The sequence below is a fragment of the Necator americanus genome, chromosome II, assembly GCF_031761385.1.
Source record: "Necator americanus strain Aroian chromosome II, whole genome shotgun sequence".
NCBI classification, from domain to species: Eukaryota; Metazoa; Nematoda; class Chromadorea; order Rhabditida; family Ancylostomatidae; genus Necator; species Necator americanus.
Genome location: NC_087372.1, coordinates 1,849,693 through 1,875,493, shown reverse-complemented (window position 1 = coordinate 1,875,493; position 25,801 = coordinate 1,849,693). Strand labels below are relative to the sequence as shown.

The 25,801-nt window shown below is 40.9% G+C and overlaps 1 protein-coding gene across 2 annotated transcripts in view; it reads left to right on the top strand.

The window, feature by feature from the left end:
* Positions 1 to 854: 854 nt before the first annotated feature.
* RB195_016595 (uncharacterized protein) overlaps positions 855 to 25,801 on the top strand; it is a gene marked incomplete at both ends in the record, with an annotated part of 48,934 nt that continues 23,987 nt past the window's right edge. The window contains 11 exons of one of the 2 annotated variants that reach the window (XM_064183194.1): positions 855 to 971; positions 4,925 to 5,098; positions 8,050 to 8,179; positions 11,141 to 11,277; positions 13,237 to 13,398; positions 14,873 to 14,974; positions 20,026 to 20,196; positions 21,375 to 21,478; positions 21,534 to 21,648; positions 22,149 to 22,271; positions 23,441 to 23,539. In XM_064183194.1, the coding sequence (XP_064039077.1) occupies positions 855 to 971; positions 4,925 to 5,098; positions 8,050 to 8,179; positions 11,141 to 11,277; positions 13,237 to 13,398; positions 14,873 to 14,974; positions 20,026 to 20,196; positions 21,375 to 21,478; positions 21,534 to 21,648; positions 22,149 to 22,271; positions 23,441 to 23,539 (1,434 nt within the window). Of the gene's footprint in view, positions 972 to 1,588; positions 1,606 to 4,924; positions 5,099 to 8,049; positions 8,180 to 11,140; positions 11,278 to 13,236; positions 13,399 to 14,872; positions 14,975 to 20,025; positions 20,197 to 21,374; positions 21,479 to 21,533; positions 21,649 to 22,148; positions 22,272 to 23,440; positions 23,540 to 25,801 lie in introns of those variants that run through there. The other variant, XM_064183195.1, reaches the window with a different exon arrangement.

Genomic DNA, 25,801 nt, shown 5'->3' with positions numbered 1-25,801 from the left:
GAGTTTCAGATGTTTTCATTCCTTAAAGTGATGAATTAGAGTATCTTCCTTGGAACAGTTAGCTGTATGGATTTAGTTACTATATTGCGCCTCTGAAGTTGGGGCAGAGAAATACCTCAGAAGTATCGAGGCAGAAAATACGAACTCCTCCAAAAATCTCAGAATTTCAGCGGTTTGAGATTTAAGAGCGGTCGTTGGGTTTTGGATAAAAACCGTAACTGCAGGAATCAGGATGAAGTGCTTGGCATTGATCAGTTTATTTTGGGGTTCTCTAAAATGTCGGATTGGAGTGCAGGATAATTTGAGTTTCGTGAAGCGCATTCAGTATTTTTAATAACCTGCGAGCCGATGTAAGAAGTCACTGTTCCCATACTTACAAACAATTCTACAATGTATGAATCGCGGAGGATGAAAGACATCAGGCTTTCATTTAGATCAGTATATGATGTTATCCAAAAAAATATTTGTCGTGTGTTCTGAATGATTCTGCAAACGTTATCCTTCTCTGTCTTACTCGTTATTTAACAAAATTATAGTATAGCTTTGTTCAGAAATTCCCCACTCTAGCTGTTAACGACCACCTAATCTCGCATTCTCTCTTCCACTTGCAAGCTTTAGAAACATACAAGAAATTTAGAGACTTTTTCTCCTACAATTCTTTTGCGTGACATCAACAAAGGAAAATTCGCTTTGAATGACTTGTTTTTGTCAGTCTCTGGAGAATGAGCATACAGTAGACCAGGCACCTATGTTGTTTGTCCGAAAGGGGAAACGTGGAAAGACCTCAAGCTATTCTAAACTGAAGTCGAACGGCGCTAATAAGAGCGTTGGCGTTGCAGGCGCATTTCCATAGGATGTGTCTATTATTTTATCTTTTATTGGAAGAACTGTCCGCATTGTTGGCGTTTGGACTGTTTTGGGTGCTCACATTTCGAAATCTTACCGCTGCTCTGTGGAAGTTCGTACCACAGGTTTGAAGGGTGACATTTTTGCATACTTTCCAGAAGATCACTCTTAAATTTCATTGAATTCTGCACAACGCGTTAAAAATTTTATAATTAAGCGTTCTTTCGTGTATCGATGTAGTTTCTGACACGCCGCTGACCTCAAAAACGTAGCTGTGTTGTGTTTCTCTAGCTTACCATGAATGCATAGTGCGCTTAGAAAGTACGAGTTTAGGCAGTTTTGGAACAGATCCATGTTTTTGAATTTAATAGTGAAGAGCGTACATAAATTTCCCCTTCCAATTGTCAGTTAAAAATGCGGTCACACAGTCAGTAGCTCTCAAATTTAGCTTTCCATCTCCAATCTCCTTGATCATCACGAAGATCAGCGGAATACAATTGAAGATCGGAATTCCTAATGTTTTGTGATTGTTACCAATGAAAACAACAACAAACATTAACACATTCATTGAGTCACCTATCATAAATTGTTAAGAACCGCTTCAGAAATTTGAAACCCACGAAACATTATATTTTACTTCGGAACCACTTTTCATTCATGTCAATTCCATGAAATATTGATAGCGGCAATCATTTACACAGGTTTAGGGATAGTTCGCATTGTACGGTTCATTCTTCTCTGCATGGGCTATCCCGGAAGGTGAGATATGCTATGAAGTATATTTTAGCGAGCGAACGTCATTCTGGTTGTTGTGCCCCGGGTCCGCTCTGAGGAGGAGCGGCGGGCATGGATATTAGGATCCGGGGCCGACTGCCTGGACCCGGAGGGGTCTGCGCTGGGCTAGCCACCACATGGAGGCCGAACCCTGAGGGCTCGTGCCCAAGGTCCCATCTTTGCCCCAATTCCCCCTTCGGGCGCCTCGAGGCGACACCACAAAAGACGGATAGCCTCGAGGCTGCCCCTGATCCCACCCCTCCCCCCAACCTATCCCCTGTGGTTATCTTGCGGTAGATATCAACGGCTCAGTGGTAGTGGTTCTCGGCGATAAGTGGTATGTGGTTCGGGGCCCATGGGTAGCCAGCCAGGGTTAGATGGTGTTAGTGGTGAAAAGTGGTATGATGTGGATAAGTGTTGGTGGCGTGGTGATCGATCGAAATACACGAGCACAATATACGACACCACAAAAGACGGATAGAAAAAGAACTGGACCCGAGTGCTTGCAGCCAACCTTTATATATGCGGCTGGCGTGGGAGCGCTACCGTAACACATTGCCAATGGCCATGTTTCCCGAGCACCGCGTGAGAAAGGGTGCCGGTGGCTGAGAAAGTCGTGCCGCGCACGACACTGGTAGCTTCAAACATTACTCCCAAGTGACCTTCCTACTTACTATTAACATTTTCCATCTGACGGTCTCTCTTGGATCGTGTTCTTCTTTGAGGGATGACCGATATTAATTACCGGTTTGAACGTCCGGGTAATGCCGAAATTAGCGAATAAATTAAAGAACAATATACTAAAAAGCACATGAGATTTTTTGTGCTATTCTAGTACGAAACGTGAGCGAGTTTTGCTCAGATCTTACCTTTAGAAAGTCTAGACATTTTATCTAATTAACTCTTATTAACTCTTTTTCTTATAAGAAGCCAGAGATACAATGAGTCCATACGTCCGAAAAAAGCTAGGCTACAAAAAAGCTTTTGACTTACACGATAAAAATAATCTTCATCCTCGTTATTTTTGAAATCTAGTATTTCCTGTTTTCAACGAAAATCTTCATATATGTAATTTGATGCTGTTAGATGCACCTCTCTCTTATTTTATGAGAGAATTTCTCTTGGTTCTGGTACAATTACAAATTCGAGATCATCTCACATCAAAAAATTCCAGTGGATCTGTCTGATTTTCCAGAACAATTTATTAGCTCGTGAATTATAACCAAGTGTGATACTGCAGCGTATGATGTCTAGCAGCAGGTGATCAGAGTCAGCTATTTAGGTAGCAAACAAGGTAAATCTCTTTTTCGTAATATCGCTAATTGCTGTGGCGAGGCATGATCAGGACATGCTTGAAATCTGCCGGTGTCCTCTTTACGCGCACCCAGATAGCTATATAGCTATAAAGTGGGTTGCGACGGGTCCCACGGCATCGCATTTGTGCGTCGGCGCCACATAGCCATAAAATAGAGTGCGACGGATCACACGGCATCGGATTGGTGCGTCATAGTGCAATAATAATATCTATATGTAATATCGCGCAGTAACTTATGAGATAATCATGATATGACTTATGATGATGCTGGCGCCCCATTCTGACGCAGGTGGAGCCGTCGCCCCTCCCCCCCCCCACCCCTCCCTTTTTTTTGGAATTTCACTCATACATACACAACAGACTTTTTTGTGGTGTTCTCTTCCCTCGCATTCAATGTTCAATTAATCAAAATTAATAAAAACTAATGATGGTGACATTTTCTGTAAAATCAGAATTCAGTTTTTCTAGCCACATTTTCTTCCTTCTTTTTTTTACTATAAGTAAAAGCAAAAGATTTCATAGTTTTTTTTCTAAACGCGTCAGTCCCACACTTGAAGAATGTTCAAACTTAAGCTTCAAATACTCCTCTGATTCCATTATAATACAGACACAATGTTAAAGCATTTATTTTACTCGAGGCATGTGCTTTCTATCCTGCTTTCCCCCAACTATAGATGAATGATGTTTAACATAAAATGACGGGAACTACACCATCTGATACTGATAAGTATAACGTTCCTCGTTGGATCATGTAAACTGTTGGCTACTATTTAAGCCACCGGTTTAATTCGTGTTTCCACTTTCTGAAAAAGGCATGTTACCAACCTGGGGCAAACATGCACGGACGCACATAGGAGTAATAGAGATGAAAAGCGACGAGCGAAGCGACCACGAGAAAGAAACGGTTGCAACGTCCCATTGCGACATGCACACAAAGTTACTGCGCGATAATACTGCATTATGGCACAGCGATTCTACCCGTGTGGTCCCGTCGCATCCCCTTTTATAGCTATCTAAAGCCGCACACACACGTGACAGACTAAGGCCGTTATTATATAGCATGATGATTAAAACAATAACCCTCTTTTATTAACTCAGTTTTTGGTCGGTGTGAATATGCTAAAAAGAACTCACGAGATTCACGAATATTTGACCTGTTTCTGTGTCATTATGTCATACGAGATTGAGGGAAAGCAGAGCTAGGAATTGGTGAACTTTATAATTTGGAAGCTTTCTCTGCTTTCTTCTTGGACTCCATCAAATGTACTTTCTGCACAGATAATCCTTTCTTTGGGGATCACGACGCATATTCGAAAATGAGCTGACCTTCAAGTTTCATCTTGGTAGATGAAGAATCTGGTTCTCGACACTCACGGTCATTTTGTTCACAGAGATTTGCATCTAAAAGATGGGGAGGTCGGAGGATTTCAGTAGCCCTTTCCTTAGCCATAAGTTTGCCATTTAATTCCACGACAGTCGGTAGTGACAAAAATCTCAAAGATAATAGAAGTTCTCGCCTTCTTAAGCTTATCAATCACCTATCTCATCCAACTGCATAACTCGATAAAACAGTGTTCCTCTGGCCTAAATGTTCGCAGAGTTTCTGGTTCGAAGGACCTATGTAAGTGAAGATAAGAACCCGATTGATCGTAGTCTGCAAATGTGACGTTCTTGCAAGCACTGCATCTAGACCTCCAATATCTTAGCACTACTTTTGGAACCTGCACAACCCCAACCCTATTGCTCAAAAGCTCTGGAGGTGCTCGTCCTTCAAAGTGGAAGGGAATTACATGGGAATTTACGTCGGTAAAAGAGATGTTTAAAGATTCTAGTGATAAGTAGGTTGCAGGAATTAGCGCCTTTTATTACCGGTTTTACTGTTTTTATTGTGTGAGAAAATCTCATGAAAGTATAGTAAAAGTTCTTGAAAGGATATTCGAGTGTCAAGATTTGAAAACCTAATGAAATGTAGCTGAACTCTTATTTCAGCTTAAGAAGAACGAGAAAGTACAGTTTTTCAGATATTTACCATGGATTGCTTTGTTCGCTTTTGTCCGTCAAGGAATGAGCAGAGGTGATTGCAGAAACAATACTGTTGAAATTCAAAGATCCTATGAATTTGATTCACTTGCTGGTTTTCTAAATGATGCAATCGACTACAGCGTAAGTTTTTGTAATATGACTAAATACAGATGGAGCTGGAACTTTGAAAAATCTTCTTTCATCAGTGTAGACGAGAAGACTGACTTCCACCATGAGGACATTTTCGACTTGCGCGCAAGTAGTAAGGGAATGGGTTAAGTTGAACAAAACATCCTAATGATCACGATCATGCTATATAATCTCGCTATATGATAACAGGCTTAGTCTGTCACACGTGTATGTGTATGTGTGTGTTTGTCTGTGTGTCACGAAAATCCAAAAAGGGATTGCAACGGGTCCCACGGAGTCGAACTGCTGCGCCGATGGGAAAAAGCTATAGAATATGGTGCGACGGTGCGAAGCGTCCGATTCGTGCTCCGCGGCGATAGTATCGCGCCATAACTCCAAGTGAATCCACGTTTCCTCAATGAGGTTGGTCAGTCCCTTCAATTAGAAATTGGAAGCACGCATGCTAACAGCTGCTCAAATAGAAAATAGTTTATGTGTAGATCTTTATCAGTATCAGATGATGATGCTTGTTCATGTTTCATTTCATGTTAGGACGTCATTTCCTGCTAGTGGTTGCGATAAAAGGACCCATACTTTGGAATATGTTCTCAAATTGTGGGCTTATCGAAGGAACGTATGTGTGAAATCAAGTCTTAATAGTCCCAAATGTGTTGCTGCTGCATTTGAAAGGATAAAGGATAAAGTCACTGGCGTATCAATCCACTTGGGATGCGCCAACGCGTTTTATTGGAATTCGTATTCGTTGAGGTTTTGGAACGCGTGCTGTCCTATACAATGACTTGCGGGAGCCAGCCGATGATCAAGTTACTGTTTTTATCCTCCCAGACAAGTCTGGTACCAATTTATCGACCCCCGAGGCTGCTGCATTTAGTACCTTCAAACTCTCTCATTAATACTCAAATTATTTTAAAAAACCAAGAGCGTTTTCAAAAATACATATTTGACTCTAGAAAAAATGCCACTACCTTTAATTTTTATTCATCTGTGGAAGCGATCGATGTAAACAGCACAAAAAGTCTAAAGTGCGGCTTTAGCCATTCCCCCTACATGGTCGTTGTTGTTGGCTTAAGCCGGACTTTCACACTGGTTTGTGCATAATGTGAACAAAGGTACTGCTGCAATTCTGCCTACTACTTTAGAAGACCCACGGATTTCCTTCGTTAGATGGATCACAGGCCAATAACAGCGAGTCTACGTAAACTTCCGTAGGTGGCAAATAGGGCGACCACAGCGCCTGCTACCGATGCTAAGATGAAATCGTTCCCTGCATTTACTGTGCAAGTGTTGATTCATAACATTCATGTGTCCTACAACTCTAGCCAAAAGCCTGAAGTCAGATGTTTGGGAGGTGCAAAGAAGGCACATATATTTGGACTCCCTAGGAATGTGCAACAGTAATCAAATGCAACATCTCGCCAATGCAAGTGTGGCAAGAAACATCTATCTTTTTGAGGACTTCTACGAATGATTTCTTACCAGTATCAATCATCTCACGCCTCAGTGTCAAACAATGAGAAGAAGGAAATCAAAGTTTCCCTCATGGGCCAAGCTTTGCAAAAGAATACCATTCTTCCTACACAGTCGTTGGTGTTCTGAAAGCCAAAATAGCTCCTAGACCTCATAGCGAATATAGACCACGTTATTGTCGATAAAAGTTTTTGTGTGATAGAAATCGTTGTTGTACTATAGTTCTACGCGGGATCCAGCAAACATCTCGGTTATGAAAGTTCACTTCACATGAAGGCGATAGAAGACAAAGTCCATAAAGTAAAGTCTCAGTACTATCATCATTAGACATCCTTTCGCTTTGTCGTTTGGCTTTGGGAAAGATAACGCAGTTGGCTACATCGACAAGAATTGTGAAGAAAGAAAGAAACAACTCGTAAAATTTCATCTTGACCGCATCCGAAAAGTAGTGAGTTTCGAAACCACCAAAAGTTGGTGATATCGGGAAACTCTCCAGCTGAAACAGGGCTGCAGGAGCTGCAGGCAACTAGCCTTTCGCCATACCACCATACCAACATCGCCATTGCCGTTAAGGGTGGAGTATGACAAGGTTACACAAACCCTACTCCAAATATTCAGTGCCACTTTCGAGGAGAGAATGCAAAAGTTAGAATAAAAAAATAAAAGAGTAAATGATAAAGTATCTGACGTTAGTCAATTGGCTTTTGTTGCGCCAGTGCGTTTTCTGCAATTCAGAATCCTTTTTAGGGTAACGGAGTGTGCCCCTCTACAACTACCTGCAGGGGGCAGCCGATGCATCACATCAGTGTTGTTACCCTCTCAGAAAACTCTAGTACCATTTTAGAGACCTAGACTGATGGAAGGTTTGCTTGGCTGTAGGAGGTTTCGACCTATTGACCGTCCAGTCATAGCAGAACTTCTTATCGGCTGCATTACACCGGTCACTCATTGGGATAGTATCAAAGTAGGGTGATCAGCTACAACATCTTTTCTTCACTAACCACATCGTTGTCATGACAGATCAACTTATTACCGCAACTGCTACCTGAACTCAGAGAAAAATCGGTTTTCAGCCGAACGTCATGACTTACGAGACAGGTGCGACGAGGCTGCAGTGGAGATAGCCAAGAGTGCCCAACTCCGTGATCACCTCTTTAACATCACCGCCCTTTCTACTTTAATTGAGCACATCAGAAACCTATACAGTTTGCAAGCGCTAGGAAATTGCTGCAGCATCACTGAAGGCGTCAATCGAAGAATTGATGGTAGTAGTATCTTGTCCCATACAAGAAAGAGAAGTAGTCCTCTCACAAAGCCTCGATGTAGATATCAAGCCGAGGATGTTCTCAATGGCAAAATCAGGGAGATGTAACACTGAGTTTTTTAACCACCTGAAATTATGTCCTTTAGACTTTTTTCTTTGCGGTGTGTAATAAGGTTGTGTAGAACATCGTAGAGGAGAGCACTCATTTTAGAAAGATCCTTGCGAAGATTTTTATCAATTTGCCTGTGGAAAATGGATAAAAGAAGGGAAAGAATCAGTTGAAGAACTGACTGATGCACAATTTCGTTACAGTTTGAGCAGATTCGAAGTAATATTAAATAGTAAGACAATATTCATTCATTCATTCATTCATTCATTCATTTATAAAGGTTGTTTTTTTGGCTTGAAAAATCCAGAAAAAACCAGCCTTCAGACCAATAAAGGTTTGATTAATACAAATATAGAGCGAATGTACAAAAAATCGTTGAATTCAATGAGGAATTTTGAGTTCTAAATGGGCGAATCAAAAAAGCTTTCGCTTTGCTTTCCAATCGCCAGTTGGTTAAAGTTTAAATCGAAACATGTCGAAGTAGCGAAAAGAATAAAAAAATGAATAAATAAATTTTTTGCAGTCACAGCACGTGTGGTTTTATAGTATCCCTAAAATAAGAGCATAAAAAGATATCATACGAATCAAATATAGGTATATTATCATATTATATATTAACGGACTTAGTACGTCACATTTGTGTGTTAGTGTGAAACGAAATCTCGGAATGGATTGCGGTGGGTCCCACCGCGTCAGATTGATGCGCCGAGACTGGAAAACTATAAAAAGAGTTAAAACTGGACCTATGGCGTTGGATTGGTATGCCAGCGCCAGCAAGCTGTAAATTGGAGCCGGATTTTTTCGACCATATCAGATTTGTGCGTAAAGTGAATTTGCCAGTGAGTAGATGAGACGCTCTAAAGTTGTTTCATAGCCGTGAAAACTGCATGTGTTGTGTCTCACCTCAATGTACTCCACCGGACTTCTATTCACCTCACGCTTCCTTTATCAGATCCATCAAACCCTTCGTTTTGGAATTGGAAGCACACAAGCAAATTACTGCTTAAGTAGCAGTCAGCGGCTTACGTGATCTAACGTAGAAAGTTATCTTTATCACCAAGATAATGTCGTACACGTCATTTTATGTTAACACATCGTTCTTTGAAAACTGTTGGAGAAAAACAGGAGGATAACCCAAACTTAGACTAGTACTTTCAATGTGTGTCTATATCATATTTATATTAGTTTTTGAAGTTGAAGTTTGAATGTTCTCCAATTGTAGAACGGACGCATAGAAGAAAAACTGTGCGATCTTTCGCCTAAATTTATATTTGAAATAAAAAGAAAACGTTGTAAGAAAAACAAGATCCTTATTTTACGGGGAGTGCCACTCTTATTAATTTTTACGGACAAGTGAATGTTAGCAAAGGGAACACCGCAAAAGTCTGAAGTCCGGCTCTAGCCCCCCCACGTTAAGACTGGTACAATTTATTACAATGGAATATAATATAATCCCCTTCACGCCCGTTGTTCATCTACTTGCTCGGGGGGGGGGCACCAGTAATTCTTGTATTTGTCTCGATCAAGTGTTTCCCAGTAGCATTTCTTCTTGCGGGGAACATGAAACGCGTCATATTTTTCTTGAAGGATTTCGTGATGTGATCCGACCGTCGGATCACGATCTTACGCATTTGATGTCATGTGGAATCCAGTATCTTACTGTTCTGGTCCAACTATTGTCGTTGAAACGCATTACGTGGCCGGCCCACCTAATTTTACTTTCCATGGATTTATGCGGCAGCATCTCTGATCTTCGAACGGTAACGTAGTAGTGAACTTTGAGTCCCTACTTTCACTTATGTGAAGCGGGATACTCCTAGCATTATCCTTTCAACTCCGCGTATGACTCTGGTCTTTTTGATCGCATTTTCCTCCTGCTTGCAAAACACCCACGTTTCTGAAGCGTAGGTCAAAGGTGGTCAGGAAGAAAAGTGGTATTGAACAGGTGAGCACAGAGTCGAATGTTCTTAGTCTTCTTCACTGCATCCTCGATTCTCTTATATGCTCCCAAAGCCACTCGTTCCCCCTTGTCCAGCTCGAAGGTCAGTTCGTTTATCGTGTTAATTTCCGACCTACATGTACATTCCTGGAGCAATCGGATATATTTGTTCCACGGTGAATGGGGAATGAGAAACCCATCCGTTCCTCATAAACTTCGTCTTGTCCAAATTGGATTGAAGTCGTCTTCATGTCATTTTCTTCTACGAGAGGAGGCAATGTTCAATGGCTAGACAGGTGACCGCCAACGTCAGCGAGGCATTAGATGAAGGGACCACTACTCACGCTAATATCAACAACAAGTTCTGCCGCTTTGACGAAAGAAATTTTTTATTGCACGGCTTGCCAATTACGGGTCCGCTTGGGAGATGCAGTTGTAGGACTCACGGCTGTAACCAGACGGCAAAGCCTACACAAAGCAGCTCCGCGTGTGGGTAGCTACAGTCCGAAATAAGCGACCGAGAAATGCCGGTGTTCAACTCCCCAACGAGAACGCGCGGCTGCATGTCGGTTTGCCTACCCTGCGCCTACTTTAGATGCGGAGTCTCCTATCTACCCTATTTCCCGTTCCTCACTCCATCATACCACCACATGCTTTGAGCTCTTAAGCATTCCTCGGAGGAAATCTCTTCCTTCACTGACCTCAAATCCGCTGTTGAGTTCTTTGAATTTCAGTCCTCGGTCTCTGGTTCCATGCAGTTGTAACACCCTCAGAAAGATAGAACATTGCGATACACATTTCTAATGAGTGTATCGACAAATGATTGTTAGTGTGTGGTTAAAGAACTATGAAATTGTAGAGGATATGTGTGCGTAAAATAGCGGCTGCCTTACATTGCAAATTTTATTATATGGTACTCTTCTCGTGGTGCTTGCTCCGCTCGCCTTCAGTAACCAGCAACATTTTGAGCTGAGATGATGTAAATTTCTTCGGAGAAAAGCTAAAGTACAACTATTTGTGATTATTACGTTGATGCTGAAGCTCCGATGAATCTAGCACGAGCGAAAATAATGCCACAAGGAGTTCGATTTCACGAAGCTCTTTCAAATACTTCAATGTAATTTCTCTGAAGTCGTTTTGAATGCAGCATGTACTGCAGGAAACCTTTATGAACTTGTTGCAATTGTTAAGCAGTGAATAGATGGGGTAACCTTCATTCTACTCTTTTATAACATCGCAAAATTTATGTTTCAGCTTTCTTCCTTTCCGAAGAAGTATCTAGCTCAAAGTCAGTGAATGCAATGAAAGAGGTGTACAAGAACTGCATGTCAAGTGATGATGATTGGAAGTCGGATGGAGGACCTATCAAGTTTGTCTTAGCAAGAATTGAAGTAAGCATCTTCCCTAATATTCTCTGGTTTTAGTTATTCACAGCTCTCATACCACTGTTCTGAAAGAAGTTAAATTCAAAAAAATAGGGCTGTTGTTTATTATGTATAATTATAACTTTAATTCCAATCAGTTTAAAATCATTCAAGTGATGGAACTACTTAGATGACGTATACGCCCCGCTTGTTGAAAATATAGTCAATTTTCGCATGAGGCGAGTTCTAGGACGACTCTTAGATCAGTCCACGTTGTTCTATGTTAATAAGAAGGGCATTCATAGGAAACGTTCACTTGACGACAATCTTTCGTTCACTCACATTTATAAAACTTTCCAACGCTGTACTTTCCCTTCGCGGCTTTTTCAAAGTTCAGTTACGTGAGGTTCGATTTGTTCTACGGCGTCGACACTTGAGACATATCATCATCTCATTATTTTGTTTTGTAAGGTAAAATACGAGATCTTCAGGCATGCTAATCATCGTGTTTTAATACGTCGATAATGGCAGAGCTAATCCTGCTGGAAGCTGAGATAGATTGGTGTTAGAAAGCTAGGGGCATTTTAAACCTTGCTAAGGTGAATTTTTAAGGCAATCTCATCTATCACCACAGACAGCTTAGTTACCGCGACCCGAATTTTATTGCCAAACGCACTGAATCCTGGCATTTTTTGAGATATATTTCAGTGAAGTCGGAGTAGAACTCAGAGAGCTTTCAGGTTGATGACAATTCAGAGATCAAGTCTTGGAACCTAGGCTCACTGGCAGCTTAGAGAAGGCAAAGCCATCCATATCCGTACAGGGGCAGTGATCTATAGGAGAACAGGAAATCCAGTAATACAAAACTGACCTCTTCTATTTTTACTCTCAGCTGAATGTCTAGTATTCTGTTGAAAAAGTAAGCAGCAAGAAAACAAAGAGTAAAAATATGAAATCGTGGTTCAAAATTGGCGTTAGCATTATAGTGGATCCAGCATCGAAAAAGGAAAAGTGAACAAAAGTAAGGAAAGTGTTCTGTTTTTTTTTGTACGGTGAACGCAGGCTTACCAGAACAAAGGAAGCGTAAAGCCAAAGCGAAGTGTAGGAAAACAGCACCCGATTACGCAAGCTTTGAAACGTGTCTGTCTGTCTAGAAAAAAAAAACTGTCTAGACTCTGATGAATATGGAGCAGAGTTGATGATCGGTTCCGTTATCTGCTTTCTTTCATGCTTGGGTCTGCACGATATGCTCCTCAGGGTATTTCAAGAAAAGAAACTCATTTTGACTCCCAGTCTGGGAAGCTTATACAATCTTTTGTTTTCTTCTCTTAAACCTAGCAACAGTTTCTCTTTTTGATTACTTCATGACCAATCAATAAACGGAACATGTTTGAAATTTATTCCAAAGTATATCCAAGGAAATATCCAAGGAAATACAACTAAGAGTTGGATGTTTCTTTTGGTTACAATTGCATTCACTCACATTACACAATTATTGTTTTGATTACAAGAGAGAACGAGATATCGAGAAGAGAACTCACAAAGGCACAAATATTACATTCTATCTTTCGATTCTTTCTGTTTTTGCTCAAAAACCTCGGGTAGTTCTGGAAACATATAAAGTTCTTTTCTGAATTGGAATGGTTTTTTTTACGATGTTCGACTGTGCTTGAATGTTGAGTGCTGGAACTGTAGCTAAGGTTACTATTGAATTTTCTTTACCATTCTGGTGCTATTCTTCGTCGGAGCCTGAAAACCAAAGCCACAAGTGATTTATTCTCTAAAACTCCTGATCACCCTATAGAAAGCATACAAACGACAAGTAAATCCAAAGAGCAACTCATCGGCTAGTAGTATATTATAGTATTATATTCATCTGCTAGACTTGGTAACACAACAGAATACCACGTACGACAACCACGAGACATAAGTGTTTTTCATAGGGACCGATGGATATTATTTCATACTTAACCAATTGTTTTGCAGAAATATGGTTATTTTCCGCTAATAGATGGTGACGAAAGAGAAACAGATATTGATCGAACACACCTGCTTGCGTATTTCAACAAAAACAAGACTGTGGTCAAGTCGGTTGTACCCTTAATTGAAATGAATTATATGGCTAATATCTCCGAAGTTGGGATTTTGGTGAGCATCTTCGCCATTTACTTCTTTTTTTTAATTGGTGTCCAAGCAGAGAAGACATGATTGTGCACTTGGCAAAGGCAACTCTTTATTGAAGAGGAATATATATTATTTATAAGACAAGTATCACTTGTCGTACTATGTTATTCGGCTGCTCTAATTTCTTCATTGGTACAAAAGCCGGAATGAAGAAATCCGTCACGACATGAGAAATGAAGGGACTCTAGAAAAACTTCTTCAGTGTTTTCTCATATTTTTTAATCACATGCATGCAGTTTCCGTTTCAGAACATCACATTCACAAAAGCTCTTGCATATAATTTATTGGTGTGGTTGTTCCAAGTAGTCGCAGTGGGCAGATATTTTTTGACATTTCTGCTTCAAGCGGATTAGAGTCTTCGAAACGTAGACGCTGAAACCACTGGAGTAGTCTTTTTCCTAATGATTTGAAGTACCTTATCTTTTGATGATCCAGATATCCCTAAAATGAGCTGCAACGGGTCCCACGGCGTTGAATTTATGTGTCATGGTTAGAAGTATCGCGGAGTACCTGTGATGATGAGGGAAACAAGAGGGAAACCTATATTTTGAGTAATGATTCTACGTCATGTCTATATTACATTAGTATCAAAGGAGCGGAGCGAGCACCACAGAAAGTCCGCTTTTAGCCGAACGTTCAGAGTGGTGACTAATAAAACACGATTATACAAAACTATGACTAATAAAATCATTCTATATAATAACGGGCTTATTCTGTCACGTGTGTGTGTGTATATGTCAGTCACGAAATTCGAAAAGACGGGTGTGACGGGGTCAGATAGCTGCCATAAAAAGGGGTGCGACGGATCCACCGGCGTCGGATTGGTGCGCCGGCGCCAGAATTCTATAATATAAGACGAGGCGGGTCCCGCATCATGGAAATGGTGCGCAATAAATTCCTGTGCATGTCGCAAAAGTTGCAGCCGTTTCACGGCTGTGGCCCCTGGGCGCGTTGCTGTTCTCTTTTATGACTCCTCTACGTTTCTATTTCCTTCTTCGTTCGCCTCAAGTTGGTAGCATGATTTTCTCAGAAAGTGGAAACACGCATACAAACGGCTGCTTGAATAGTAGCGAAGAGTTTACATTTAAATTCCGCCTATAATATATTGGTAAGGAGTGTTTAAAGCTGAATTTTGAATGTTCTCCAATGTAGAAGTGGCGCGTTTAGAAAGAAGACTATGGAATTTTTCATCTTTAATTATAATAAAAAAGATTAAGAAAGATTGTTAGAGATACACCAGTATGAATGAAGGCGAGCGAAGCAAACACACCAGGAAGTCTGAAGTCCGGCTTCAGCCGAACGTTCAGACTGGCGCATACCTAATAAAAAACAACAGAACATCAAAATACACACATGCACATAGAACCTCTGCTATAACATTAGGATAAAGTTATGAGTGTATTAAATGTGACCATACAATTTTTTCGTCGTTTTTCAGTTCGACCCAGTAAACGATTTCCCTTACTCCGAACCTGACAAGATAATTTATGGGAAAGGAAACCGTACGTACTCAAGCCTTGAGGAGCTTTTATTCGATGTGGTAAGATTACGACCTTCGAGGATAATTCGAGGCCCCCTAGTGCCAGTCAAGCCTTTCATCCCTTAATCGATAAAATGGTACCAGACTTGTCCGGAAGATTAAAAATACTGACCAGACACATCTGCAAGTTATTGTGTTCGCATGCGCTCGTTAACCCCGATCAGCTCTGATTTGAAGAGAACACGTTGACGCATCCTACCCGGATAGATTGACGCCAGATACTTTATCCTTTATGCCGTATTTGAAAGTGTCAGCAAAACTACACTTAAGACATGTTTCATCTAATAAATTCTATGATTCAATCATTAGTTCCTGCGGCTAGATTCACTTCTATTAGCAGGATGAGAGATCCGCTTATTTTTCGACTCTATAACCCATCATATAAATCAGAATTTAATAATTAATAAACAATTATTGAATTTAATAAACAATTATTGAAGCATCAACATGCCGAGGTTTATCGAAAGTCGCACATGGAGAATCAGAATTTAGTTCAATTTGATGGACCAATCCTTGTTTTGTACAGAATAACCGAGTGAGCTATGCTGCTCTATTATGAAATACTCTGTAATACGTCGATGTCCTGCGGAACGACTAACGAGGCGCGAATAATGCCTCGCAGACATACATTGTGCCTAAAAGTATATCTCGAAGATACAAATGTCTCTGTTCGCCACTAATGCACCTAACCTGTCATATTGACTTTATGCAGAGAATAAATAGAAATGAAGCGATAAGACGCTGTTGAAAGATGATTGAAGAACCGTACAAAGTTCTATTATATAAAACTGTATAAAACGTACAAGCAAGTATTGAAATATTTGACATGCGCTCTATATAAACACTATATCTAAGTAAATTCTTGAAGAGCTTACAATGTAGAAAGGAGCTTAAGGAATGTACACAAAGTAATAAGCGCATAAAGTTGCTGGAAGTATAGCTGCTGCAGTTGAAAGTTGAATTCGTTGAATGGCATAAGTATGTGACAAACACATACTTATGCACTGCTAGTTTATATAGAAGACTTAGGACATGAAGTGTGTTAAATTATGAGATGTGTGAAAATATATGCATGTTTTTCTTTTCTCTAGAGCATCTTTTTGAGATACTTTTTACTTATGTAAAGTTACACTGGATAGAAGGATCTACTTTTTCTCTTTTATTTCTAATAATATGTGCTTAGTTTACTATATCCGTACATAAGAATCTGCTGCGTCAATTCGTTTTTCACTCCTCTCCCTTCAAAATTCGCACTATCCACCGCTTCGTCGCGGTGCGAATGTCGCGCGCTGCGTTAATCAGAGAGCAATAAGGAGGCTGGGTGTAGGTGATCTCAGGCGGTCGTGGAGGATGTCTAGCTGTTGGAGCGGCAGTCGTAATTACGCGGAGGAGCGCGGTGCTGAAGGGAGGGCAGTAGCGGTCAGCCGGTTTTCACGGGTACCTCTTGTCCCGCACCCCCATTGGAGCTTGTAATCAAGCTGAGATATTTGATCCTCGTTGACTATCGGTCTTGGTGCTAGCCTTGCCTGCAATAGTCGGTATGAGTAAATGCGTTTTTGACGTTGCTGAATCGGTTTGTAATTCAAACACCCGGCTTAGTTCCTTTCCTTCTTCTTGGTAACCATTGTTGTAACTCACTTGTTCTTTTCTTTCTGCAACGACTCGGTTCTACAGTTGTGTCGTGGCCTCTGCGACCTCCACAGTTTTTTCGTTAAGTTGTCTAGACCAGCCGCTTTTCCGTCTTTATTCGTTTAAGGCCCGATTCGGTTCCTTCAGTGGTTATCTACTGGTTTGTTCATGTGCTAGTAAAGATAGGGAAACTGATGGATTGAAGAAGTCTCCTATTGAAATGCTTACAGCTGCTCAATCACATCATCGCTTTGTCATACTTTTCCATTTCTGAGTCTTCATTTTCCCCTATCGTAGAAACTCTCGACATCTTCTTGTCGATAGTAAAATTCAAGCAACAGCCAAGATTTTTAACAAACTTTATCTTTGCGAGCTGGTTCAAGGCGACAGGAATCGTACGTATTTCGAATGGAGAATCCGTGGTGGACCTTCACCAGCGGGGATGATCGGACTTGACACAGGAGTTGATGAACGGAAAAGTTACGACTAGAACCTCTCCGTAATGATTTCCATCTCACGACGAGAAGACGTGCGGGTCTCGTCTTCGCTCAGCAAGGCTGCTAGCGAAATATTTTATTCGTAGAGAACCCTGCGGCACTTCTTTAGACTCGTTCTTCTTTGTGCTGCTTCCAGAATCTTCTTCTGCCTGCATTTCGAAAGATCCCCCTACAACGCTTTTGCGCAGCTAATGTTTGCTACTAACCGCTCAATGTGCGACGCATTCGGATCAATCCACAAAGCCCTTCTTCTTTCCAACAATTCCTTGGTGGTCTTTGAAATTCGATCCAAGTTTGTCGTGCGCGGCTTCGAGGCACGTTCAGCACAAGCTCGTAATCGTCTGAGCAGCATCTCGTAGTCCACGTTTGGGTCCTCCTCGATGTGCCAGTCACCTTGGGACAAGGAGTCCTCGAGTACGCAATCGTCGTAGACGACTTCTTTTCTCCTTCGTTGCCGATAGCAGATGTTCTTTTGCCATTTTCATTCCGGTCCCCTGGTCCAAATCTTCCAATCCTGCATTCCTCTTCTGTGGACTTTTCTAGTTTTGCGTTGATTTCTCCTACAACGAACTTGTAGAAGGACTTTTCGTTGCGGTACTTCCTCCAGCTCCTCGTAAAACGCGTCCTATTCGGATTTATCAGCTGCTGATGTTGGTGAGTAGCAGTTGATGAGGGTTTTTGGCGCAGAGGGCGGAGGCGAAGAATGACCAGACGAGGTGACAGGATCTCGTGAGAATCGAGAAGATGGACAACAATGGGTGCACAACAAAACCAACACCGCCTTCATTTCGCGACGGAACCTTCTCTCCACAAATGACGAGTGTACCGTCATTCGTCTGTCGTACGTCGCTCCTTCTGCACTTAGTCTCCTGCAGAGCAATCACGTGAAATTTGGTACGCTCTGCAGCTCCAAGAAGGACATGCAGATCAGCGTCTGTGGACACTGTTCTCGCGTTGTGAGTACAGAGTTTGAGACAGTCACCATGGCGAGTCTGCGTATGTCGCCTTGGTGCAGAATCAATGACGTCCTGAGGAACCTGAGATTTGATCGTCTCTCACCGGTCGCCATACCGTCCGACATCTGAGTCGGCAGGGCCTACTGTGCAGGGTACTGAGACAGTGAATATGCTGGAGTGGCAAAAAGACTTTTCCCCAAACTAAGCAGCCCTGCCACGGCGAGCTTAGCTTTCACCACAGGTCGTCGCTCAATCTATATGGATCAGGAAACCACATTGCGACATATTGCCAAAACGTTGGTGAATCTTAGCAGTGGCTTCCTATTCCGAGAAGTCGGAGTATCGGAACGGTCGTACTCCTTCTCAGCTTGGGAGACCCTGCGTCCAGGTGTGAGGACGAGCCTCCGCTGTGCATCACACCTGGACGCCCAGAGTCACCTCCACGCCACTACGAGGCGGTAAACCGTTGTGGAGGAGTCTCGCATTAGATTGGCGAAAATCTCCACACTTAGCTCGCTACCTTGGTTAACAACCGAAACCAACTTTACATCTACAGCCCCTTCATTGCTTACATCATGTTCTTTCAGGCTTCGTGCAAGTTTCGTTTGTGTTTTTAACTCAGGTTTTTTTCTCATTGAGCAGCTTCTGGAACTGGTTGTTATTTTCACTCGTTTAGCTCAGCCGAAGAGCGTGAGCCAAGAAGGACGAGCCGTCGTTTGAAAGTGGGAGTGATTACTTCAACCAGATGGCAGCTGAAGGTTCTCACTGTTGCGAGTGTCTCCGAAGATCTATCTCTTCCCACTGTGCTACTTGCCTTCTTGAATCAATTTCCTTCCAACACCGCATAGATGTCAAACCTGGGCAGTTCTTCTGCGGGTCCCAGCTGAGATGATTCAAGTGTGCACAACAAATCCACTTCCATTATAGCAATGTTGGTCTTGGCAGCATTGCGGGAATGTGGGAAAACTCTGATAATCTTGTGTCATCCCATAAGGAATGTCGAAAAACAGTAATTTTTTCCCCAATTCTTGAATTGTTCTCAATTAGTTTTTGAGAGAACTAGGACGCTTGCAGAGCTCAAAATATACAGGCAAGTGCTTACCTTATCAAAAGGCAATAGATTTTTAAACCGCAATGCCGCAATCACGTCACAAGAAAAATGCAATGTTCCGAATTTTTTTGCGTGTCTAAAGATTGCGTTTCTTCACAACTACGCTCTCGATGCTCTCTATAGATATTTCTTTTAATTTTATCAACCACATGGATGAGGCAGCGTTTCTCCCCCGGCGGGAGATTCACAAAGACCTGTCAGTGGAATTTCAGTTCATCTGAGATATGGGGCTTGATTAGATTCTGGTTACGATCGATCTTAGAACTAGTTGCGCGGTGGAGCTTCGTAAACTACAACACCACTACAGTGTATGGTGGATATTCGGTGCTCAACTGTTGTAAGCCACTTCAAACAACCGCTTTTGGGTTGTGGTTAGCCTCTTATCTGCGAAATAGGGACGGATGGTGCGGGTTTCAGGTGAGCGTTCCGGCGCTCTATTTTCTACAACGAGTTAGATTCGATTGGAGCGCGTCAGCCTTGCTTACGCGCAACATCTTCCGGGCCGTTTTTTACGGCAATTGGGAAGAAATGGACGGAATCACTCTCTTTTCCATAATCTACGACTCCGTTTAGGAACTCTCCACTCGAAATCCGCACCACCCCAAATTTGTGGGGTGATGATTTTTATCGGCTGTGGTCGATGACCACCTCCAGTAGAGGAGGTGCGCGGATCTAAATATTTTATATCAAACAAAACTTTATTAGCATTTTACTGATGTTTAACTATATTGACATTTTACTGATCTTTTACTTGTAACCCTATTACAACACTCGACAACGTCTAAGCAAAACAAAACGCCTTTCTATGGCATTTTGAATTCAGATTCTCTGAACAAGCCCGTTTTATCAATTTTACAGTCGTGGAAGATCTGCAGCAAAGTACGCGTCAAGTGCAACGAAAGTTTGATCCGTCAAGGTGTAAAAGAAACGATAGCTTTGGTTGCAAAGATCAACGGACGGACCAGGAATTTTGCTGATGACAGAAAAAAATGGTACCGCTTAAGCGAGCTAGATGACAAACTCTCGTCGGTATGTTTACTCTGGTAACAATGCAGAAACTACTCAGAGAAGAAAGTTGTTTATGATGAAATTGTTTTACTGTGAGTGCTTCTCCTTCTCTCATCAAATACTTGAAATTACTATAAATGATGCTGCTGTTCGAAAATTGGAGGCGCAGAGCTGGCTTTTCAGTGATATTTACACACATCAGTCGAAGAAGTAACCGACGTATCCACAATCTATGCTAGGATTGAAAGAGAATATGTTGCGACAGATGAGACAGTCTATTTTATCTACCTCGCGATTAACTAGAAGCGATACTGCTTTTTTTGTTAGTATCGGAACAAGTCTGGATCAAGTCAAGGCTGAGCACGGCTGCTTTCTGTTTCCTTTTGCGTTCATAAAGTGCTTTCAAAGTTGTAGCCTGACATTCAGGCTATTTCAGTTTGTCCGTTCTTTGAACTCCTCTCTTTGTGTTTCTTCTTTCAATATGTCTTTGCAACCTAACATTAGACCCAGACGATCCACAGCGCTTCGTTGCTGGGAACTTGCTGAAGACGTGGTACAATCAACCACGTCAACACTTGACATGCCTCATGGCGCTAGTTATGTTGCGAGACACTACGGAGACACTACCTTTCACGAATGGAGGCAAAGGAATATGAAGAAAGAAGGGAAATGTAATACTAAGTAATGTAAAATGTCATCATTAAGTTTTCATTCACTGGACAGAATAAAAAGTAGAAATCATATTGGAAGCGATCGGAATTGGAATAGAGCTGGAAGAGAGTTGAAGGAGAATGGAACACATAGTAAATTAAAGAAGAAATCGTCTTGTTTCTAGCTGCGAAATAATATCGAATTAGGCAGTCACCTATTTTATACCTGGAAATGTAGCATTGAGATCATTTTGGAAGTTTAAGAGATAAAATAATAAAAATAATAAAGAAATGTAATATTTAGAAGCGTTTTTAACAGCACTGCTGAGTTAAGCTTCATCTTTTCAAATTAAAGCTTTCACGAGCCATCCATGATGCTCGGAGGGCGCAACCGTACATTCAGCGTAGTTGATAGATATGTAACTGAATTGATGCACTAGTGCTAAGCACGAAAAACGTTGACAAAATTTCGTTAGAAACAAGTTAAAAATTTTGCTGTTTGCAATGGAAAACCACCAAAGGCAAGAATGAATGTTTGGTTGATTGCAGGTTAATTGGACTAAGTACTTCATTATGACGGCGCCGCCTGATACGCACAGCTACTTTCTTGCAGATCCTTTGGTTCATGTTCCAAACATAAAATACGTGGAAGAGTTAGTTGCTCTTCACTAATTAAAACAACAAGCACTTTTTTTTTTATCGATTTAGGTTGGACGGAATTCTGCAGAACACACCCAAAAGGATACTAGCAAACTTTGTGATTCTCCAATACATCCTTTCATGGGCAAAATATTTAGATGACGATTATAGGAAACCAGTAAAGGTGAGGATCTCTATTGATGAAAACCCACCATCGAGTGAGTCTGGCTTTTTCTAAACTTTTAGTTCTTTCATAACGCTCATCTTGTCAATTTTTCTCGGGTTTACTAAAGTTGTTGCGGTGGAAACAATTTTTGTGTTTTCTTAACAGTGCTTTCTAAAACTCGAAAGGAGGCAATGAATATTTTTTTATTACAACTTGGTCTTCCTTGCTAGTTCTAGTTGCTTTGTATTTCGCTTCCTTGTTGAAGCTTTTTTTCAACATTGATTGACTAGGTACTCCCCTGTGGGGATAACATCATTATTTTGCACCTTTCTGAGCTATGTGCAGCGATTACTTAAATCGAGCTCTGATCTTCTGAAATATCATTTAAAAATGTCGCAGAAAATTTGTTGGAAAATGAATTTCGGAATGCGGTTTTCATACCATTTGAAAGATTATTGCTAAATTCAAGCAAAAAATGTCAGCACAGAGAAGAATTAAAATTAAAATAAAAATTTCAGGAATATCTGGAAGATGTGGGAGTAGGCAACCTTCCCTTGAAAACTACTTCTTGTTTCACTGTAACGACTAAAATGTTTGATGCTGCATTCACGTCTGTATATGCACGAAAATTTAATGGCAGTGTAAGTGCAGCACTTTTTGTCTTATTATCTACTTGACAATTACAGAGAGCGCTGTGGTCGTGTCATTCTCCATCGTTTTCGAGCACTTTCAGACAAACCTGAGTAGTTTACTAGCGATCTTATAGGAGTGTCTCTAAATATCCTGACTTTTGCATCGTAGCTTTGGTTGTGACGCAAAATGGAGAAATAATTCTCCTAACGGATTTGATTTTGCTTTAGAATGAGGATATTATTTAATAAATTTTCTGATGCTTACACACAAGGTACGTTTAAGCTTGCCTTGTGAAATACAAAGAAAACAGAGTGCTACACTGAGAATAGATGTATTCACCTTTATGGAACTTCTCTTTGGCCGAAAATGTTTTGAAAATGGGAATGTTTTGCTTGTTAAGCAATCTAATTTGCTTTTCTTCGTCTGTAGGATTGTTCTGTCCACTATAATAGTTGGGTGATTTCATTTCTCTCGATCGCATGATTGGGTAGGAGGATGTAGCGCAGTTGGTTAGAGGTTCGATCGGAGAGAGGTTCGATCGGAGGTTCGAATCCGCACTAGAGGTCGTCAAGCATTTCTTCCCTCTGGAGTCAATAAATTGGCATCAGACTTGCCTGGGAGGGCAAATACACTGACTGGGTTACATGAGTCATCGGGTAGCCTCCGCAAGTCATTGTACAGTTACACGTTCGGAAACTTCAAGCGACTCTCAATTGAAGTGGATCTGGTGGCGCATACTAAGCGGATTGATTAACGCCATACACTTTATCCTTTATTATTGGATGCGATGAATTCTATCTAATTTCGTATTAGTGTACATCTTAGCAAGGCAACTTTATTTTGGACAACTCTTCGTCACCTGCCGAGAAGAATAAGATCTAATGCCTATTCTATTAAGGATAATATTGCCATCGGGCGGAATCTGGCAGCACCATGCTGCCAGATTCCGCGCGGAGTTGTACCACCCTCACGACTCCCCTTACAGTCACTTTCTAAGCGCATTTATGACTGGATGCGTTTTCAAAATTGTACTTGATGATGAAATGGCGGTTAGGGAAGCGAGTTGATTCCCCAAGCCATAAGCTCGACGATCGCACAGTGTCGACCGTCTGCCGAGTAAAGAAGTTGATTAAGAGCTACAAATTCTTTTGTATATTAGACAATGCGGATAATTTAGGCTAATGAGAAGCTAGTGGAAAGACTTACTCGTGAAATATTTGCCTCTTTTAAAGAAAGAATAAAAGAAAACAAATGGATGACAAGCGAGCAGAAAGAGGTCTGTTGTTTTAAGAAGATGATCATATTTTCTCGAACATTTCCTTCGTTACTCAAACAAAACCTTGTTGGTGCAATAGTAAGATATGTTCATATTCTGGACATCACACGAGTAATTCATTGAACAATTGTTCATGTATGATATTTGGAAAGGCCGAGTTGCATTCTCATAATAGCACCCCTCTTATTTATGCACATTGCAATGCAACTGACTAGAGAACATTTCTCCCGTGAAGTTCACACAATAGATTTTGCATGCCATGCTTATCCTCTACAATACGAGTTATAAGTTATCGTACTTAAACGCTTCTCTGTGCTATGTCGTTTATGCAAATCAGGTAATACAGGGATCATTAAACGTATTGTAACCAGGGTGAAGCGTGGTGATCGGACTTTACCCCTTCGAATGCAAACCCCCCTCACCTTGCTTACTCTCCTCCTCCAACGTTCCTGCTACAGTTCTTGGTTGCTGCCATTTCAATATATTGAAAATTTCATGGGAACGAATGGCAAATGAGAAAATCGGTAGACGGTAGCTGACGGAAGCGAAGAAATACCTAATAGCAGAAGAAGCAAATTTACTGAAATGAAAAGTTTTTGAAATATAACTATTGAAATAATTTAATTTCTATTCTATCCTATTTTTATTCTAGAATTTATGAAATATCTCTAAATTAATTGGCAAAATACGACGAACAAAGAGTAGAGTTTGGTGCATAGGGAGAATTAGAAAGGAACGACGAAGAAAGCAAAAAAAAAATCAACATTCTGTTCCAATACATTACAGTATGACAATGGTACCAGGCAGGTTTGACACCCCATTAAGTCAAATTTTTACAAAGAAATTGGAAACCTGGAAACACTTTTAAAAGACGAAAAATTTAATTTTACATAGTGCTCAGCAGTTTAAATGTGGATTTAATAGAATTTAATGACAACAAACTCGGATTCTTTGCACATTGTTACGTATGAAAGATCGCGAATAACTTCCTCATAAGTTCTTTCTCAAAGGAGAACGTTTGCTCTCAAAAACGGTCAGATCGCTGCTTTTCCCAATTCGTAGTCTTTTTGGGATACTGACGGGACAAAGATAGGAAAATTGGCATTTTTCTCATCTTCGTCCCATCAGAACTTTGGAAAAATGGCGAGACCGCGGAATTTGATTGATGCAGCATCTGACGGAGAATATCTTCAGCTACAACATACCAAAAGATAATTTACTTCGCTCTAAGTAACTATGAGTTATTAAATTTTATTCAAGATCACACAATTCTTGTCGCGCGAGCAAAATTTGGGATGTTAGGAAAATGGTACAGCGTTTTAAAAAACCACTCACATATTCGGATAGAGGGAATGAGAAAATCCTTATATGCAAAATTTCTTTTCTTTTTCTTTCCAAACCGTCTGGTTCCCTCAAAATTTAGACGGGACTCATCCAAAAAATGTCGAAAAATCTTAAATTTTGTCCAATCAAAATCCCAAAAGACTAGGATGTGGGAGAAAATAGTGACATGACTATTTTTTAGGGCAAATCTTCTTCTCTAAAAAAACTACCCAATGACGTCTTTGGTCTTTTTATGACAAGGTTATTAGTGATCTCCCAGACCTAAAAACGTGCACAGAGTCTGAGCACTTTTGGTGATTAAGTTTCAGTAAATCCACCTTTGAACTGCTGCAAACCACGTAAAATCAAATTCTTCATCTTCTAAAAGTGGTTGCAAGTTTCTAACTCTCTCGCAAAAATCTGACTCAGCCGGGTGTCGAACCTAAGAGGTCTCATTGTTACATTGTCAACACGTTATACATATTCAAAACAAAATGTTGGAGATTCAATACCGTCCTACGCCTGAAACGGAATATAACATTTTGTAGTTTGTGTAATAATTTAATATTGTTTACATCGCACACTCCCTTACGATCTCCTTCCCTTGCGATCGCCCTACCATTACGACCCCCTATGGGAAAATCCCACCACACGCTTGACTTTGATTGCAATATGCCGACGCAGCATGTCCCCGACGATGGAGTTCCCTTCACAGTGCAGAAAACTTCCCCGATTTTTTTTTCTTAGCTTTCTTGTTCTTCACTATTGTTTAGTATATTAACACGAGGATAGGCCTAAATATTCTTAGCAAACTCTTTTCCCTTTAGATTTATCTGTTGTTTCGTTTGTAAGATGTCTTTAAGATGCTAATATGGAGTGATTCAATTTTCCTCTCATTTTTTTTCTTATTGTGCGTGAAGGGAGGGTGTAGCTCAATCG